Source organism: Garra rufa, chromosome 20 (genome assembly GCF_049309525.1).
Source record: "Garra rufa chromosome 20, GarRuf1.0, whole genome shotgun sequence".
Classification (NCBI taxonomy): domain Eukaryota; kingdom Metazoa; phylum Chordata; class Actinopteri; order Cypriniformes; family Cyprinidae; genus Garra; species Garra rufa.
In genome coordinates this window covers 39,301,522-39,316,296 of record NC_133380.1, presented here as the reverse complement: position 1 = coordinate 39,316,296, position 14,775 = coordinate 39,301,522, and the positions used below count along the sequence as shown (strand labels likewise).

Here is a 14,775-nt window from a genome sequence, read left to right as displayed (position 1 = left end):
TTCAGGTGACAGTCCTCAATGAATGACAAATGATTTTATGATACATGGCAAGACACTGTGAGCCCTTCTGTATGTGAAGCTAGTTTTCAACAATCTGTTCATATTAATAAGTTATGCTCTAAAATGGCAGAATGGTCTTTAATTGCTTTGTTTAACTCAAAGGGCATTGAGAAATGACATTTAGTTCTCTAGTATGCATGTACACCTACACCCTGATCATCTCCACTAGCTCCTGGATCTTTTTGGAGCTTGGAAAAGGTTGCCTGGTCTGATGAGCCTCAATTTCTGTTGTGGCATTCGGATGGTGGGGTCAGAATGTGGCATAGACAACATGAAAGCATGGATCCACCTTGCCTTGTATTAACAGTTCAGGATTCTGCTGGTTTAGTAATGGTTTGAGGGATAGTTTCTTGGCATGCTTTGGGCCCTTTAGTATCAATTGAGCATAACACCACTGAGCATTGTCACAATACATAAAAAAACAATCAAATTGTGTCAGGTTTTCCAAAACCATGAAACCAACCTGAATATAGAGATTGCATTTATTGTAGTTTCCCTTTTCTTCATCTTGGGCAATCTTACAGTATTAGTCATTGACCCAGTTGTTGTTTTTCACTGTTTTCATGAATCTTAGGCAGTATCTCACTGCCGCTTCCATACTCCTGCTGCTAATTATTATCAGTCAAGACAAGCGTTCAACCAGATAACTGTCTTCCCTATCACCATCAACTGCCATATTCTACATTACACCATATGTATATCCAGTAAAAAGCTGATGAAAAGCTCAGATAACAACGGGAATCTCAAATGATCTCTTTGTGCACCGCCTGAAGAAAGTTTCAACACAGTGCTCGCACCCCCACACAAATCTCCCCAGTTCCCAAGGCAAATATGAGATGAATATGTAAAGTGCCGCCTCCATTATTACATTTCTCCTTTTGTTAGTTTTCTCTCTGTTGGGTTTGTAATTATGAGCTCTAGTTGCTGCAGAGAACAAAAGCAGTAAAGTAGGGAGTCATGATCCAGGCAGTGAGTGAACGCTCTGGGGTTTCGAGGAAGTACATAAGTCCACATGCGTTTGATTAGAACTTGGTCCGAGTCCCAAAGTGGAGCTTAGTGAATATATAAGTCAAGCTCAGATTTTAATATGGATGGGGTGCACAAAGCATCTCAGCCCTTCTGGGTCTCGTGAGGTTTATGCGCAGAGCCCAAGCCACATGGTGACTTTGCAATGAATTATGTATTTTATTAATGCACGTGTACTCAACTGGCGGGTTACTAATGGTAACGCACCCTGAAGTAATGGTAGATTTATACTCATGAGCAGAAATAAATCTAGAGCAAAAAGATCCAGGAGCTAGTGGAGATGATCAGGGTGTAGGTGTACATGCATACTAGAGAACTAAAGACTAACTACATTTTTAATGCCCTTTGGGTTAAACAAAGCAACCAAAGACACCCCGGCCTTTTTAAAGCATGACTTATTAATATTAACAGATTGTTGGAAACTAACTTCACATACAGAAGGGCTCACAGTGTCTTGTTATTTATCATGAAATTATTTTTCATTCATTGTGAACTGTCAGCTAAAGTTAACACCACATACAAACAAAGTGCTTTTGGCTACACACAAACCTTGGATAAAGCAATAAAACTTTGATTTTGCGTTGTATATCTGCAAAACTTTAATTGGGTAAACACAGTCAAACTGGCTCATATATTATCTTCTCATCCCTTCTTTAGACTCTGGGTGGCATAATTATGAATAATATCTGCATTCAGAACCGCACTACTGCACAGATTGGCCTCTCTGCTCTTGAAAGATGGTTTCGGCATTTCAAACACATGTTAATTAAACCACTTTACCCTAAGAAGGTGTTTTTTAGTTTTATTTATTGATTTATTGTGTTTAGTAAGCATTGGTCAGTTTTGGAGTGTCACAAATAATGGACCACAGTCCAAATGTAGACCTCAAATTGGTTCTACCGGAATCATTTTGGAATAATTTCTTAAAAATAATGAAGAAACAAACACATCAGACAGAAAACATGGTGTGTCTTTGTTTTGACAACACACATGCTTACAAAAAAATGCATGTAAACGTATGTGAAACAGTATGTACAGTAAAGTAATAAAATATAAACATATAGACTATATAGAAATATACCTAAATATATATTAATCCTGTCCTGCCCTGTTTGTTTATCTAGACAAGGCTTTTGCAGCCTTTGTACAAGGACCTTTTGTAATAGTACTACAATAAAAAGTAGGACTCCTGTTGTTCGAGGGGAAGTAGAGACGAGTAATGGACCAATTAGCAAACACTGGAGTTGTGAGCACCTGTGGAATCTCAGTCCAAACAGAGAAGATTAAATTGCATTCTCTTACTCATAAAGCCTAGAGTTTAAAATCATAATAAAAGACAATGCTGTTTTGCACACTTGACACAGCATGTCTTGATAGCAGGTTATTGGGATATTAGTTTTCAGGATAAGTTTCAGTATGCACCATGAAGGAACTAAAGATAATGAAAGTCAACACAAATATTTTGTACAATAAATATACATAATGAGCCTATGCAATGCATGGTGATATTAATACATGGTAATGTATGATTTTTAATACTTCTGGAACTGCCTTGGGTAAACACATGAAGTCCAATGTAAAATCTGTTGGTTTTTATCAAGCCAGTTTATGTGGATGATTCACCAACATTAACTTTTTCAGAAATGATTCACTGAATCATTTGAATCATTACTACTTTTCTTGGAACATTTTATCCTTATTCAGATTTCTGTGCAATTCCAATTGGAATCTGATTTAAATTATTAATTCTTCACACTGTGTATTACATCTGTTCAGATCTAATTTGTGTTTGTGGTGCTTCTTCATTTAAATGAATATCTACAATGGTTTCTGTCGCAATGATGGTGCATACTATGCCTATGATAAAAACAATAACAGCGATTGTAACAGAGCGACAGAAGCGTGAAGCAGGCGGATCCAAACGCAAGCTTTTATTATTAAACATGGTCAAAATACGGGCGGGGGCGAACACCGGAAAACAGGTACACAGAGGGCAAGGCACTAGAGTAATCCAGGGACAGGTGAGGGTCGATCAAACGTAATCCAAAAGGGCGAGGCAAACGGATAATCCAAACAGACAGTCAATAGTTCAAATGAGGGGTAAACAGAGTCCGTAACAGCAAGATGAAGGATTAATCCAAAACAGACGAGAGATCCAGGGCAGGCAGAGAAACAGACAGGACGAGATATATCAGGCAGGGAAACAAGACATGGATGACTAGAATAAATACAAGACTTTGCTTTGACTATGGAAACTTGGAAAAGGCTCCGTAAATGTGGCTGACACTTGGAGAGTGTTAAACGCTCAACATAAGGAAACTCAGAATGGCTCCGTAACGTGCTACCTCTAGGAGAGAAGTAAATGCAACAATACTCTGCGATCTGGAAGAGGAAGTCCTAGGTTTATATAATGTGTCTGATTGGTTGTAGCTGTGTGTGTGTAATCAGTGCAATGGATGATGGGAAATGTAGTCCAGGGTGACATGCAACAGTCTGTGGTGTGAAAGTCAATATACTGTGAGAGCGAGCAGACGGAAGGCCAAGGACCAGATTCGTGACAGCTATACAGTTTGCAGTACAGATGTTTTATTACACGATGACATGTTGGCTGTCACGTTGGATTATACTACATTTAAATGTAGGAAGCTGGAATACATCTCTGCCTTTCTCAAAACTCAAATAGGCATGCTGTAACAACACAACCTTGTTTCTGCAAAGACATTCATCATGTTTTGTGTTTACATTTTAAAAAGTTACATAGGCCAAAAATAAAAAATCAAAAAAAATCATAAAATACGATCAGAGCCGAAATGGATTTTCAGAAATGTGATTTGAATAGGATTTCAAACCACATATGAATGTAGCTTGAATTTTTTTTGACACTTACTAAATATGATCAGATTGGAATCAGATATGCACAAAAATTGGATTTGGACTGACAGTCTGAACATAGTCTCGCGTAGCCAGACCTTCAGACTGACGGCAGAAGGTCTGAGAACCTTGGCTGCTTTTAAGACCCGCCCATAAGGCTATATGACTGACAGGTATAGCAACTAATCATGTTTTGTTTTGTGTCGCATCATGTTTATGGATGTGAAAATGTCCCCACAATAACAGACCAGTGTGTAAAACTCTTGGACATATTTAAAGATTCTATGCTGTGAACTTTTAATAATTTCCATACTTTTGAAAATCCAGTGTTTAGCTGAACCTGATAAGGGTTTTTCAACACAGTTGTAAACACAACAACTTTCTTCTTTCATGAGGGGGTTTGGCATCAAGGCATATTTGTTTCCAGGTGTAACGTTAAAGAGCGCGACACACATTTCCTGGAAATACTATATAATTGAACCAATCCAGTGACGACTTCGAAACACCTAAAGTGTGTCCAATTTTGTGTGCCATATGCAACAGACATTCAGCCAAAGGTGCATGGGTGTGATGTCTGAGGCTGAGACTAGTCTAAACATGGCTTTTGTGTCATCTTTTTTTTTTTTTTTTTTTATAAATATTTAGTTAAATATTGCTTTGTAATACTTACCAACTAAGATGCAGTGTAGTTTTAAGAACAATATTGAACCCTTATAATATAAGCAGATTTAAAAAAAAAATAGTTGAACTACGAATTATGCAACTGGAAGGTGTAGCTTAATGCAGACTTAGGTAGTATGGTGTAAACAGTTTTGGACTGGTAACCCGGAAGGTAACAAACTTGGACAATTGTTTTGAGAAACCAGTTGTTTTGGTAAACTATTATTTTTTTTTGGCACAATCCACAGGCTTCGAGACAAAAGCAGGCTGTCCATCTGGTGACAATATAACTTTGTTTTATGGAGATGTTATCCTAGAGAGCATGATGCTTGCCGACTGTAGTCATGTGGAGCCATTATGGTTTTCAGCTAGAGAAAAAGATGTCTAGCAAAATGGTTTTCAGTTGTGAACACATGGCTAAAGCGCTAACACAGACTGCATGCATCTGTCTCTATTGCAAATGAAGAATCCTGAAGGAGAACTTAGCCATATGGGCAACATCAGTGCTAATGAAACTGTTTATGCATCTCAGAGACTGTGTTTGCGATTTCTGTATTAATGGAAGGCTGAGAGAAGTGTCCAGAATCTGAATGTAGGGATGTGCAGATGATGGATCTTTTAAAGCCCAATTCCACAACCCCCTTCTGCATTCTGTAGTTGCCAGCTGCCATCAGCTACTTGGAGTGAGATTTATTCACAGGCCATAAATTTTACATGTGCGCCTATAAATATCACATGCCTAGCAATTATCAAGATAATTAGTATTGTCAATTCTATCTTTATCGATAAAGAAAAAAAATGGTGTTATAATGCTTTATAAGGTATAACAAGTGTTTGCCTAGTTTCCTTGGCCAATGATAAATAATTGTGTCCAAAATTGATTGACTGATTTATACATCGATTTAAATTGTATATTTTAGTTCTCTGTATTGTACTCATATTGGTTTCAAATGCTTTTAAATATACATACTGTTATACTATTTTTTATGAACGTAATGTGATATTCGTTGCCCACATTAGATACTTGTATAAAATCATCTTAAAGTTAATTCACTAGCCCTGGGAATTCTTAAATGAAAACTACATAGAATGCCTCCTGTAAAATAGAATTAATTGACCTTGACCTCCTTATGGTGATTTTACTTCATTACTGCTATTGTGTAATCACAGAGTGTAACATCTGATGGTTTGATGTCATCTTTATTGTATATTTCAGGGGCATACCGGGAAAGAACTGCGGCACTATCATCTTATCTGCTGAAGAACTGGGGAACTGCAGGGTGAGTCTGTCAGGCTGTGGTGTGTCTTCAGCATTTGTTGTTTTCTCTCTTCAAGGACAGGCAGAAATGTGTTTTAAGCAGATGCCTGCAATTTACTCTGTGACCTTCAATTAAAAACACTCGGCCTCATTAAAGTTCAGAGTGCTGCTGTGCTGATAGAAAACAGATTCCTAGTTTATGAATCCATCTATGCAAAACAAAAATTTTGTGGCCCTTGTCTTAACTGTGGGGGTCTTTAAAATAGAAAAATATGATTTTATTTAAAAGGTCATGGAGGCACGTAAGAATTTGTCAACACAGACTTTGACAAACTGCAAGGGAATGAAACTAATCAATATTTTTTTTGAACAAGAGGGCCATCAGGTCAGTGTTGTGGGCAATAGGCCATGTCAAAGAGGTGCACAGATGGAGGAAAGAACAACTCATAATTGTCCAACATGTAATAAACAGAGACCTCATTAAGGCATAGGCTGCCAATTTTGAGCATCAACCTTATTGGAAAAGGTCAATTCAAAGTATAAAACCATTTTGTATGCAGTACAGTACAGTAGGTAAATAGCATTGCAGCATACATTAATGCAAGTCAGTTTTACACACTTAAAAGTATCTTTTGTTTACTTCTTAGAAGTCATAGTCTGCCTTAGTTTTCTTCACTGGTTATTTTTGGTAAACGTTTACAATAAGGTCCCAGTAGTTAACATTAGTTAATACAAATACTTAATAACAGGCCTTATCCTCAGCTGAGAAACCAGAGTTCAGGAGCTGATCCCCTCAGGAGCCAGATCCACAGTTATTACATCTCTGGCTGGGGGTGATATATTGTGCCCCCAGCCTGAGATAAAAGTTCAAGTACTGCTCACTGCAGAGCCAAATGGCCTCCAGCTCCCCCACTCTGGATGTCCAGCTCCACCTCTGTGTGAACAAATAGGTGGAGTTATGTTTAGGGATAGGGGTAGGGATAGGGTGTGGTTAGGTGTCTATCTCCACCTATTACCTCCAGCGAGGGGGAGCTGGATTTCCAGCTACTCCCATATGGCTCTGCAGCAAGCACCCTCTCTGAAAGTTGCCTTCTGATAGGAATCTCCCTCGGGGGGCCATCTAGTAGACCTATGAGATCCTAAAACTGGACTCTGGCTGGCCAGAATGGGGTTACAAGAAGTAGACTGATCTTGTCCTGGCCTACTCTCTCCAGAACTTCTGGGAACAGAGCGATTGGGGTAAGGTGTACAGATGTATCCTCGGTCACATCTGCACCATGCCATCCAGTCCAAGAAGAGCTGGACATGTGGGTCATCTCTCAGGGAGAACCCCTTGGTTCTGAGCCACCAATGCAATGGTCTCAAGTACATCAGGCCAAAAGGAATATTGCTGCCATCAGACCTAACAGAATCTGAAATGTTTTCACAGTGATGGCCTGGCCTAGCTTGATTCTAGACACAGCTGTCAGAAATGACTCAATTCGTGCAGAAGACAGTTGTGCCCACATCGTAACCAAATCTCAAACAACTCCCAGAAAAGTTGTCCTCTGGAAAGCATACTTTGAGTTTAATCTCAACTCTAACCACTCAATGCCATCTCCTGAGCCAGTCATCAATGTAGTTGAGTACACGGATCTGAGCCAGTGCTGCATTTATGCACTTCATGAAAGTGCAAGGGGATAGTGTTAAGCCGAAAGGAAGAACCCAATATTGGTACACTTTGCCACCAAAAACTAAGAGGCAGAGGAACACATTAATAGCCTCCTTTGCCAAGAGGCAGAAATTCTTCTTCTATTACCTGAGCCTGCTCAAGGCCCACCATCATCGACAGCACACCATCGAATTTCGGTGGTCGAGAATCTAATTGGATTCTGTACTCTTTTTTTTTTTTTTACTGTACACAGGACCCACTAAGACATGTTTGGCAGAAGCTTCCAAGCTGCCAAAAAGTCTATTCAGGGAATCAGCCTCTCTCTGAAGCAGCAGGGGTAACCAATCCATTTCCTGAGGGCCCTATAGAGAAGTGGATGTACTGCACTCCTCTCCAGGAGGGGTCACCCTCAGAGGCCTGAGCGTGGTGTCAGGACCTCCTTCCCGAAACTTTCTTTGTGGCAGTCCTCAGATCTGTTTTCTTCAGAGGCTTCAAGCAAGAGTGTTTAACCCACAAGCTTGTTGAGGGGGGCTCGGGAGGCAACACTCTCTTTTTGATGCTACCAATATGAGGAGCTGGCTGATGGCCCTGGTTGCTCCCTAGTAGCAGTTCCAGGAATGTTTTTTTTTATTCTTTTTAGCCTCCTGGAACCTCTCAAGATCTTGTCTCTCTCCTTGGTACCAGACAGGTTCAGAGGTATCTCTCTGTAGCCACCAAAGCTGATGTGGAGTGGCCCGATAGTGTCTCCTTAGTAGACAAGTAGGTAGCTCAACGCAGTTCTTTAATGTTGTCAGATCCGACTTGATCACATTTATCCAGGCCCTTAAGCAGGTTGGCTTGGTAACAACACAGCCGAAACAGTATGTTGACGCAAACAGAAACCGCGGCCTGCGTGTGCTTGTCTAAAGCAACGTCTGCGGTGTGGACGTATTTCAGTATATCTTAGAAAGACCCACGGATAGCGATTTCCAAAACTTGTAACGCAGAAATTTCAAGAGGGGGTGTGTCTGCAGTCGTGCGTGCAGTGATGAGAGCAGAGATCGAGACAGATGTAGCTTTCAGTGAGCGAAAAAACAATGGGTTTACGTTGGTGTTACGTTGCAATATTTTAAAGATATGTCTTTTCTATATACTGTATTTTTATAAATATTTATGTTTTAAACCATGGAGGTGAGCCAATGGATATCACACAAGCAACCTGAAAACTGCGCAATATGTTAAAGTGAAAGTAAAAACTGACAGTGCTTTCCGCATCTGACGTGCATTCTCTCAGAGACAATGAGAGACTATTATACTTCATATATGCTGATATTAATTTCGTCTCCTGATATTTTTCTTGTGTCCCGAACATGGTGGGAAAAAAATAAAAAGAAACGTATTTTGTGTAAGGTTTGTTTTTGAAAGTCATTTCTTGAAATAAAGCTCTTAATTTTCATTGATGACTGCAGTGTTATTAGGGGTTAAGAAAGTCTTAATTATGATTTCAGGTGGTCTTAAATGTGGGGACTGAAAGACAAGAATTGCGATAATTTCAAAAGGCTATCCATTGAATAAATATGAGCGCTGCATGTTTCAAAGTCATTTGCTGTGCTGCTTTGTGTACCATTCTGAAAGCGCCTCCTGCTGGAAGAGAAACGCGTAGAGTCGTAAATGTGAATGGATGGATCCACAAGATAATGAGTTAAATTTAAACAATTAAACAATTTAAACAAAGGCAGTAAAATATATGTGTATGTTAAGTAATATAATACTAGATTGATAATAACTGTTTAAATTAATATAATTGATTTATTCTTTGAAACTTTAATATTAATTTATGCAATTGCAATGCCTTGATTTTAGTAAGATTAGTACACAGTCATAGCCATAAATGCAATGGTACTAATAATTGGCATAATTATTTCTGTGTTTCGGTTTTCGGGTTTTCGGCCTTGGTTTTCTCTTTTTCAGTTTTCGGTTTCGGCCAAGAATTTTTATTTCGGTGCAACCCTACTTCCAAGCTGTCAAAAAGTCAGGGAATCAGCCTCTCTCTGAAGTGGTAGGGGGAACCATTTGATTTCCTGAGCATCCACTTCCTCAGAACTGGATAAAGTCAACATTGGGCTCTCACTCAGGGCAAAAAGACATGAAGCAGGCTTCCAGATCCTGAGCGTGAGTGCTGAAGCCCGCAGATGTTGTGCCAAGAAAGGGCCGCAGCCATCTCGGACTCCTTTGCGAAGTCCACTTGCAACCCCCTCGATTAAAATCACTGGGGGAGGGGGGGACAATAAACACAGCACTCGTAGAACTAATCAGGTTTGGAGTAGATGACCATGTGCTTCAGACATAGTGGATGCCACTTGAGTTCTCTCTCGAATGTGTTGTTAAATTATTGAAATTTTAACCTAATTCTCGGTTCTGTACTTCAAGAAAAATATTTCATGTCAAAGGACAAAAAAGTTAGAGAATTCCTGTTTTTCAGTGATAAATTCACTTCATCTTATGATTTTAGGCACTATCTCTCAACTGTCAGCAAGAAAAAGTTTATTTCACATCCATGCATTTGAGGGGTAAATGTCTTGCGATATGGTTGAGTTCATTGTGAAGCATTTGTGATACAACAGCGTTCCGCTTCATGTGCACTGCGCTCTTGTTAGGACTGTGACTCGACAATGCTCCTGTGAAGCACCTTCATTACAATTTCAAAAGGATTTTCTACTGCTTCCCTCCTCTCTGGATCAATGGCAGAGTTCATTGTAGATCTTTTTGCTCTGCTGCCTGTATTTTACACACCAAAACCTTTAATTTGAGCTCAAGGTAACGTGAATCCGATGGAGCGGACTCTTGTTACACATTGGTCCTAGATCCCTCTATGATTTGAGTCATATGCCTGCTAAGATATTAGTAAGCAGCTCAATAATGGCTTTTCCCTTCCTCATTAAAGTGTGAAAAAGGATAATAATGGAGCTTTTAATTTGTACACACCTTCTGAGAACATAAAATTGAAATACCAATAGAAAGGGTGCATACATTATTTTAGTGTTCAATATTAAAAAAAAAATCCTCTGTCCTAATGTAATCTGAAGAGACAGCTCTAAGTAAGCTATTCAGAGGCTGATTTCCAATATTATTTAAAATATTATGCAAATATTATATGAAATATACCTTTAAACGTTTGTAAAGACATTTATGATTAATTGTGATTTTTCATGGACAACTTTATGATTGATTAGTAAAACATTTATTTGATTCACAGCTCTACTTGTAATGTATGACCCCCAAAACTGTCGAATGCATTGTCATTTAATTTACTAAGTGTGAGAGATGGAAAAACCTTGTTGTTTTATGATGAACTATGAGTTTGTAGGAAAATCAATCCTAAATTCTTTGCTAATGAGTCTTGCTAATTCCTCCTGTAGGCTGACAAGAATCATTAAAGAGAGCAAACTCGACTTGAAACTTGAATTCAGTCCAGCATGATGAGTTTAACTATGTTATCAAGCTACTTTGAAACTGCAGCTGGCCAAATTGCAATCAATATGAAGTAATTTAAATACAGTGTAGTTATTGTAGCTAACTACTGTATATTAAAACTAAATAAGGAGCTGTTTTTTAATATTTAACATTATGTACAACATATAATTTCTTACATTATACAGTATAGATTGTATACTGTTGTGTTCCAGTCATTTGGAGAGGATTTCCTTTTTTCTGAAAATGCTAGTTAATAGTATTGCAATGGACTAAACTTAACTTGACTTTGCTTACAAAGGGTATGGCATCTTCCTTCAAACATTCTGATATTTTTTTTTTTTTTTGTGCTTTTTGGTGGTAAAAAATGGCTGGCCTACAAAGAAACTGCTTATAAATTTCTTGTTATGACAAATATTTACTTCAATATTTTTTATCAGCTTGTTTTCTTTCAATTAGCACTGGTTATATTTCTTTTTGGAACAGAATGGCCAAATGCTTCAATGATCTGAGCTAATGCACCAAGCAATTTTTGGAGCCCATAGACACTGTATAGACAAAAAATATCTCCTATGTTCCACAGATGAAAGAAAGTTGTTCAGGTTTACAGTGACATGTGTGACAATGAAAACACAAACAAATAAACATCACTTTATTCAGTTAGACAATACTACCAGAAATACCAGCATAAAAATCTGCAGCATCTGTTCATGTGCTGTCTGAAGGTCTAAAGTGGAAAATGTAAGACAGTGTCCGGATTCAAGGACCCATGTTTGTCTTTCAGCGGTGTTATCTGTGTTGAATAGAGAATAGCATTGAACACTGACAATATTGATAATATTGATCTTCTTTTAACACCCTCAGGTATATTGGGATCATCTCAGTGTGTCTCTATTGAGAATTCAGCATATAAAAGCACCAAAGCCCAAAGCTGAATAACAATATTAGCAGATAACCTCTCTTTCAGACTGACCCCTGAAAGCCGACTGCTGAGGGATGATAGCTGACTTCACGCATACATCATTTGCTTATGAATTTTCCTCACTTTCATACCAAATTGACTTCTTGTTTCAGCTCTAAATTTGATTTGACTGCTTCTCAAGAGCAGAATGTAAGTCAGTTTCATTTTGTGCCAGAGAAATCTCTTCTCTATTATAGATCAGTGGGTCAGTGCCATATGTTCTGTAGTGTTTCAAATAGATTTTAAAAAATTCACAGGTTTCTGTAATTAGTTGTGATTAATTATGTCATTTGTGAATAAATGTAATTAATCGCACCAACATTAACATTTTTGAACAAATTATTGATAGTCATGCAAGTGCTCATATTATGCTCATTTAGAAGTGTGACATCATTATATAGATCAGTGCACTGACCGCATTTAAAAACAGGTTAAATTGCAGTATGTTATATTCAGGGTCCGAAATTAACACTCGCCACTCGCCAAATGCGAGCAAATTCTCTGTCTGGCGAGTTACATTTAATGTGCCATCCGCCACATGGCGAGTAAATCTTTTCACCAGTAATGTTAATCAGTATCAGTCTCACGGATCTCTGTGATGCTCCCCCGATCGGGCCAGTGCTGCCTTGTCACTAAAGTTTAATTTGCCGTGCGCAAATACAGTCTTGGTGCGTTCACATCGAAAGCCAAGCGAATATGCGCATCGCGTCACTCGCTGTAGTTTTTCCCGTCACTAGCGCGAATAACTAGAAGGCGCGATCAACCATGGCAGAGATAAATACGATCGCTGCTTTGTACCTGTTATGTAAGTCCTAAATACACCAGAAAGCCAAATGCCGACGTGTCTGGGTTCACAGCACAGTAATGTATCACAGATATATCTCAAGAATTCTTCTATAAACAAAGTGTAGAGAGAGTGTAAATAAGAGATTGATCTTGCGGTACAGAGAGCGTCGTTGATTATAATAGAGCTCTGTGATATCGGAAACTAAGATGAGTGACGGCTTTTAATATTTTTTATGGGAGTTTGTAAATGAGATATTGATTTAATACAGCAGTTAAATAAACAAGAAGTTATTATTAGGTGACTTACATTGTCTGACAATAACACTATGGCTGATTTTCCGTCGTCAAAATTATTCTGGACCAAGTCACACTGTGTTTGATTGTAGATGTGCAACGGTTCTGCGCGTCTCCATTCAAACACAGCGGTGTTTCTTTTATAAGTGAACTTGTTTTTAAATGAATCTTGTGAAATGATTCAATTTCCCATTCATTAAGAGAGTCACTTGCTTTATTCTTGAATGAACCATGCATTCAAACGAATCAAATGAATATGATTCAGTGATCAATTTCAGTTTCGTGCCGCCACCTGCTGGCATATATTTTTAGTTATTGAAATCTTAAATACTTCTTTAATTCTTTAAATTATCAATTTTATTTAAAGAAAAGTTATGCTGAATAAAAAGTGTATGTATAGTTATATTTGGCTTTTGACACATTTAAAATATGTGGCTAAGAAATAAATATTAACTTTTTTTTTTCTTTTTGGTGGGGCCAGAAAAAATTTTGGCAGGGCAAGTAAAAATCTGAATCACTGGCCCGATCGTGCCAGTAGAAAAATTCCTTAGCGTTGAACCCTGCTGTGGCACAAAGACTGCGTCAGAAGCAGGAGGCCAGATTTCATGGACAAAGAAAACAAGTAGTCTGACTAGATCAGATAGTTCGTTAAAAACATTTCCAAGTTATAATAAAAAATCTAAAATGACCAAAAAGTTGTTTTTCTTATTTATGTTTTAATTGTCACTCCTCTCTGTCCGGAGCACATATAATATACAGAATAACGTGCTTTGGATATATCTGTGTTAAATCGTTCAGAATTTTGGCAGGTAAAAAATAAGCTTGGCCGGTGGATTTTTTAATCCACCGGCCAACTTGGCTGGTGTGTCAAAAACTTAATTTCGGTCCCTGGTTATATTATGATATTTATTATTTTTTTGATGCTAAACAAAATGTTTTTTTTTCTTCCCCTATAAAACCATTTTGGTCACCACTTCATATCTAATGTGAAATATGGGTCCTGAAGCAGAACAGTGATGTGATCTGAATATGATTAAGCTGCTGTAAGCGTGCAGAGTGGGAATATTAGGCTTCTTTCCCTTTATAGTCCTCATATCCAGGAAGGCAGAACATATGTATGAAGCTTTGAGGCATTACAAAGACGGAGTGGCATTACATTGTAGCCACAGAGGGGTGTGTGGGAGGAGATTGCATTTTAATCCAAGTGCATCCTGAACTTTCCACCCTTACCTCCCTCTCATAAAGTGCCCTATTTAGGGTGTCTGCGCTTGAGGCGGATATTCATACCGCCTCATTTCAGCGGGTGTCACTGATGATTTCTAGAACCCTAAAGCTGCTCTTAAAGTGTTATGTCCCTCTACAGCTGGCAGATTCCTGAAGGTTGTCATGTGAAAAGGCACCAAGGCATCATTTGCCACTGGGCTTTTTATGGGAAGGCGATAGAGGGGACGTGATAGCTCTCATCTGCCATGCCACGCTATCTGGACAGCTGGAAACACGAGGGTTGGGGTGTTGTAGCAAGGGCGAGTGACTTTGGAGGACAGTAACAAGCGATTAGAGAGGGGAAGGAAGAAATTGCTTTCAAAACAGCTTCGCAATATGTTGATATAGCAGTCTAGGAATTAGCCTTTATAGCAACCGCACGTTTAATTGCTCTCGAAGCAGAGCATCTTTGTGTATGATAAACGTGAAAGCGCACTCATCAGCAGTAAATGTCTATTAGCATGTCATCAGTATTCTGCAGGTCGCGGAGCTTGC

General features: G+C 38.6%; 1 protein-coding gene across 1 annotated transcript in view; it reads left to right on the top strand.

Moving 5' to 3' along the window:
• Positions 1-14,775, top strand: part of cpne5b (copine Vb) — a 177,738-nt gene that overhangs the window by 97,634 nt on the left and 65,329 nt on the right. The window contains exon 7 of the mRNA XM_073825851.1: positions 5,834-5,897. Within this exon, the coding sequence (XP_073681952.1) occupies positions 5,834-5,897 (64 nt within the window). The remainder of the gene's footprint in view (positions 1-5,833; positions 5,898-14,775) is intronic.